This window comes from Alexandromys fortis, unplaced genomic scaffold, assembly GCF_014885135.2.
Source record: "Alexandromys fortis isolate MF-2015 unplaced genomic scaffold, M_Fortis_MF-2015_v1.1 scaffold_325, whole genome shotgun sequence".
Classification (NCBI taxonomy): Eukaryota; Metazoa; Chordata; class Mammalia; order Rodentia; family Cricetidae; genus Alexandromys; species Alexandromys fortis.
Genome location: NW_026068211.1, coordinates 633,598 through 639,705, shown reverse-complemented (window position 1 = coordinate 639,705; position 6,108 = coordinate 633,598). Strand labels below are relative to the sequence as shown.

The 6,108-nt window shown below is 43.5% G+C and overlaps 1 protein-coding gene and 1 pseudogene across 1 annotated transcript in view; one reads left to right on the top strand and one right to left on the bottom strand.

Moving 5' to 3' along the window:
* Nucleotides 1–391, top strand: part of LOC126493326 (protein transport protein Sec61 subunit gamma-like) — a 3,499-nt pseudogene extending 3,108 nt beyond the window's left edge.
* The window catches only part of Zc3h4 (zinc finger CCCH-type containing 4), a 41,599-nt gene that overhangs the window by 12,009 nt on the left and 23,482 nt on the right, over nt 1–6,108 (bottom strand). The window contains exons 8-11 of the mRNA XM_050130285.1: nt 5,932–6,071; nt 2,774–2,884; nt 1,207–1,318; nt 745–854 (exon numbers count right to left, since the gene is read on the bottom strand). Coding sequence (XP_049986242.1) covers nt 745–854; nt 1,207–1,318; nt 2,774–2,884; nt 5,932–6,071 — 473 coding nt within the window. The remainder of the gene's footprint in view (nt 1–744; nt 855–1,206; nt 1,319–2,773; nt 2,885–5,931; nt 6,072–6,108) is intronic.

Sequence of the window (6,108 nt, the reverse complement as noted above, 5' to 3'; positions counted from 1 at the left end):
ACCAAAAAATGTAATAAAGCTTAAATAATATAGCTAATACAGTGCTGCACACCTTTAATCCCAGCACAGTATGTGTGTGTGTGTGTGGGGGGGGGTCTCTTTGAGATGGAGGACATTCTGGTCTATACAATGAGCTCTAGGTCCAGTACATAAGAGACCATGTCTCAAAAAACAAAAGCAAATAAATAAATAGACAAATGAGCAAAAAAACACCCCCTCCAAAAACCAAACTTTTAAAACTAAAAGTTGTAAGAAAAACTAAACCAACCCAAGAGGGATGACTGGGCTCCTGCTTGAATGTGAACGTTGAACCTCCAGCAGGGGACACTCCTCAATCAGACACTATTGGACCTTTCCAAGACCCAAGTGGATGCTGATCATCTTGCTCTAGGCAAATAGCTGCCAAAAAAAATGGCCAAAGCGAGCATCCCCACTAACTGTGCTAGTTTAGTGAACAACAACAGACACCAAGGTGAATGTCAAATGGCACCTGGTTTGTGAGATTCTGGACCTCCCTCCCTTCTCTGTAGGAGTCCCTGTGACTCAGAGAGATACTGGCATTTCCCCTCTGTGTATCTTTGTCTCTCTACAAAAACCACAAGGTGACATTCCTTTCATTCTGTTATCTCTGGGGTAGGATACAATATGACCCCCACCTCTCCTGTAGGAAGGAATGTAGTGGTCTACCTCCCCAACAAAGTCTTAGTCCAGATCCTGAAGAGCCCGTGCCAACCCAGACATTACCTTATCTAAAAGCTCTCGTGTCTCCTCCGTCAGCGGGTCATGAGAGAACATGCAGTCGTCACCGTTGATGCAGTTCCCAGTGGTGTGGTATAACTTACAGGGAAAGTCACGTTCATGACTAATTAAGGCAAATGCTTCCTCTCAGAACCCACCCCAAAGCACAAGCAACCCCCTTTGTTTTGGAAGTGAGGTGACACACTCAGGGTTGTGCAGTGGCCGGCAGGTGCCATTCTCAACACTGCTTTATTTCAGAGCAAGTTCTGGCCTGCAGAGCTGGCCTTGGAACTTTGACTTTGACTTTGACAGAAAAGGGAAAGGTAAAGGTTGTCTGCGTGCTTTCTTGGGTGAACATGTGGACAGCTCGAACAATGGCTCAAAGGGGCAGAAAAAGGAGGCAGCCCAGTGAGACCCCCAGGAGGAGCAGCCCAGGGCAACCAGGATAGATGAGACAGCAAAGGATATCATGCATGTAGGGGCAGTTCTCAGCCCGAGCACAGAACCCTGTGATGTAAAACTTGCACAGCTCTCGCTTCTTTGGCAGTTCGATGTCATGGCTAAAATTGCAGTGGTCTCCCTGGAATAGAAGCAGGAAGAGTGAGGGTAGGGAAAATGAGTTCTGATTCACTTGTGTCTACAGAGGGACCACAAATAAGAAAATATTCCCCAGGGAAAAGTAGGCTCCCAAATGGTGCTTCTCAACCCAATGCCTGCTCCCCATCCTGCCCTGGGCACTTCTGGCCATTTGTTTCCTCCTAATTCACCTCTTTCCTTCCTCTCCCATCTGCTTTGCTGCATACCATTTGCTGTCTGACAACGAAAACTCTTTACTTCAGTCAGTCCCATGTACTGTCCTTCCTAAGCGAACCCTGGTTTTGTTGGAGGAAGACTGCCTGACTAAACATACTCTATTTTCCAGCTCCCCTTGTTTATTTAGCCAATAAAATACAAGTAGAAGCTTCCAGGCAGGATTTTTCTTGACTTAAAATACATTTTTATGTTTTGAGACAAGACCTCACTACATCTATATAGCTTGACACGTAGACCAGGCTGGCCTCAAACTCAGTGATCTGCCTTCCTCTGTATCCTAAGTGCTGGGATTAAAAGCATGCACCTGCTAAAAAGCAGATACTTTCTCCATTTTTTTCTTTTTTTTTCCGAGACAGGGTTTCTCTGTATAGCCCTTGCTATCCTGCAACTTGCTCTGTAGACAAGGCTGGCCTCAAACTCTATAGAGATCTGCCCACATGTGTCTCCTGGGTGCTGGGATTAAAGGTAAATGCCACATGTTTAAATATGAAGGAATCTAGGTCCCTAGAGAGGCACTGACCACTGCAGTAGCCTTACATGTATGTGTTGAAATCAGCAGAGTTAAAACTGAGAGTAATAAAGATTATTTTATATACAACTATCTGCTAAGAATAGCTATTTCTTCCTGACTCCTGTGGAAGCAGCACCACTCAGGCCTATGTGCCACCTGCCAGCTGCCTTTCTATCACAGTCACAAGCCAATTGTCTTAAGTGGCCATACTTCTCTTTTGCACAACTCTGAAGTCTGAGGTTGAGTCTCCCTGGAGTCTTTAATAAAGCCTCTCCAAGCCAGGTGTGGTGGTGCACACCTTTAATCCCAGCACTTGGAAAGCAGAGACCGGCAGATCTGTGATTTCCAGGTCAGGTTGGTCTACAGAGTAAGTTCCAGGATAGCTGGGGCTACACAGGGAAACCCTGTCTTAAAAACAAACAAACAAACAAATAAAATAAAAAGTAGGAAGAAAAAAACCAACTCTCCAATCCTAAAGTTCAATGGCATAACCAGAAGAAATTACCCTTTATAGATTCATTTGAGACTCTATAAACTGAACAAAAAGTTCTACCATAAAAGCATCCCTAAGCCTCAAACTCTCAACTCTTGCTCCGAGTCCTCTTAATTCTAAGAAATGAGCTGAGACTTCCAGGCTGCCCTTCCCCTCCCCAACAGTGTGCACTATGGAAGCCTGTCCTTGTATACCACATGTCCTCGGGTGCTGCTTACCCAAGTGCATCGCCCCTCCACGAAGTACTTGCAGATAACTTTGCCCTTCTTGTCAGACTGCTGGTGGGGCTTGTCATGATCACTTCGCCGGTAGCTTACACCACCGCCATCCTGTGAGGAATAGAGGAGAAGGAAGTGCATTAAGTGTATGAGAGAACAGGACAGGTACAGGCAGCTTAAGTCACCACATGCAACACAGAACTCAGACTGGAAAAACTCTGGTGCTCCATATGCTATGTAGGTACACACCCCTCTTAGAGGGGGCAGCCGAGTTCTTCTGGAAACTTTCCTAGAGCATTGGGGTCTATCATTTAGAAAACTTTCCACCTTAAAAACTTAACAAGATGACTGCAAGTACTGCTAAAGTGTGGTTTTAAACAGAAAGCTATACCAACAGGGCCTCCCTCTGGGCAACTGAAAAATACTGATCAGCCCCCGGCTAAGGGATTGATAGGAACAGGACGGGATCAGCCTTCAGAGAACAGTTCATTAGAAAATGGCAAAAATCAGCCAGGCTGTGGTGGCGCTCACCTTTAATCTCAGCAGTCAGGAGGCAGAGGCAGGCGGATCTCTGTGAGTTCAAGGCCAGCCTGGTCTACAAGAGCTAGTTCCAGAACAGGCTCCAAAGCTACAGAGAAACCCTGTTTTGAAAAACAAAACAAAAAACAAACAAAAAAAAAAAAAGAAAAAAGAAAATGACAAAAATCTCTGAAATAGCCTTGGTCAAAACATCAGATCACAGAGGCTAGAGAGAAAGAGAGAGAGCTCATTGGTTAAGAAGTGGCTGCTCTGTGAGTTCAAGGCCAGCCTAGTTTAGAAAATTAGTTCCAGGACAGCTAGGACTACACAGAAAAAAACCTAACTCAAAAAAGACAAACATGCCCATCAAAATCCCAGCAAAATTTTTCAAAGACCTCAAACTCTACTACAGAGCTACAGTATTGAAAACAACTTGGTATTGGCATAAAAACAGACAGGAGGACCAATGGAACTGAATAGAAGACCCAGATATCAATACACACACACACACATCTTTGAACACCTGATCTTTGATAAAGAAGCAAAAAATATTAAATGGAAAAAAGAAAGCATATTTAACAAGTGGTGCTGGCATAACTGGATATCAACATGTAGAAGAATAAAAATAGACCCATATCTATCACCATGCACAAAACTCAAGTCCAAATGGATCAAAGACCTCAACATAAAGCCAGCCACACTGAGCCTTATAGAAGAGAAAGTGGGAAGTACACTTGAACGCATTGGCACAGGGAACCACTTTCTAAATATAACCCCAGCAGCACAGACACTGAGAGAAACAATTAATAAATGGGACCTCCTGAAACTGAAAAGCTTCTGTAAAGCAAAGGACACGGTCAACAAGACAAAACGACAGCCTACAGAATGGGAAAAGATCTTCACTAACCCCACATCAGACAGAGGTCTGATCTCCAAAATATACAAAGAACTCAAGAAATTGGTCACCAAAAGAACACATAATCCAATAAAAAAAATGGAGTACAGACCTAAACAGAGAACTCTCAACAGAGGAATCTAAAATGGCTGAAAGACACTTAAGTAAATGTTCAACATCCTTAGTAATCAGAGAAATGCAAATCAAAACAACTCTGAGATTCCATCTTACACCTATAAGAATGCCTAAGATCAGGGGCTGGAGAGATGGCTCAGTGGTTAAGAGCATTGCCGGCTCTTCCAAAGGTCCTGAGTTCAATTCCCAGCAAATGCATGGTGGCTCACAACCATTTGTAAAGAGGTCTGGCGCCCTCTTCTGGCCTTCAGGCATACACACAGACAGAATATCGTATACATAATAAATAAATATAAAAAAAAAAAAAAAGACTAGGGACAGAGATAAAATTAAACAGTGTAGAAAAAATTTAAAAAAAAATGGCCAAGATCAAAAACACTGATGACAACTTATGCTGCAGAGGTTGTGGGGAAAAGGGAACAATTCTGCATTGCTGGTGGGAGTGCAAGCTGGTACAGCCCTTTTCTGAGCGGCGGCGATTCTCAGAAAATTAGGAAACAACCTTCCTCAAGACCCAGTAATACCACTTTTGGGTATACATTCAAAGGATGCTCAATCAAGCCACAAGGACATGTACTCAACTATGTTCATAGCAGCTTTGTTTGTCATAGACAGAACCTGGAAACAACCTAAATGCCCCTCGATGGAAGAATGGATAAAAAAAATGTACATTTACACAATGGAGTACTAAACAGCAGAAAAAAATAATGACAGCTGGAATTTTGCAGGAAATTAGATGGAGCTAGAAAACATTGTTTTGAGTGAGATAACCCAAACACAGAAAGACAATTATCACATGTACTCACTCATAGGTGGCTTTTAAACACAAAGCAAAGAAAGCCAGCCTACAAACCACAATCCCAGAGAACTTAAACAACAATGTGGACACTAAGAGAGACTTATATAGACCTAATCTACATGGGAAGTAGAAAGTATAAAAAAAACAAGATCTCCTGAGTAAATTGGGAGCATAGGGACCTTGGGGAGGATTGTAGGGGAGAGGTAGGGAGGGGAGCAGAGAAAAATGTAGAGCGCAATAAATATCAATAAAAAAAATGTATAGAAAACAAACCCAAAAACTGCTTGTAATTCCAGTCCCAGAGTATACAATGTCCTTGTCTAGCCTCTGTGGGTACCAGGCAAAATATTCATTCACAGAAAGATAAATTAAAAAACAAAAGAAAGCTCACAGACATTGGACTGACAGTTGGGAAACCTGCATGGGACCAAACTAGGGCCTATGAATGTGAGTGTCAATTATACGGCTTGATCTGTTGGGGTAGAGGGGCTGGCAGTTGGACCAGGACCTATCCCAGGTGCATGAACTGGCTTTTTGGAGCCCATTCCTTATGGTAGGATACCTTGTTCAGCCTTGATACAGGGGGAGGGGCTTGGTTCTGCCTCAACTTGATATGCCTGACTTTGTTGACTCCCCAAGAAAGGCCTTACCCTCTCTAAGGAGTGGATGGGGGCATGGGAGGAAAGGGAAGAGTGGGAGGAGGGGGAACTGGGAAAAGAAAAAATGTTCTAAAACAAAAAGAAATATAAATAAATTAAAAAGAAAAGCAAAACTAACAAAATCCACATTAGATCACAAGAGTGTACTCACGCCCATGTCATCATCATAGTAGTCTTCATCGTCATTCATCCCGCCCTTGCTCATTCCCCCTCTGCTGCCTCGACCTCGGCCACGGCCCATCCCCTTCCCTCGACCTCCTCGGGAACCCCGGCCTCGGCCTCGACTTAAGCCTGTAGAGAAGGACAGAAGGGTTTTACTTTTCATGTT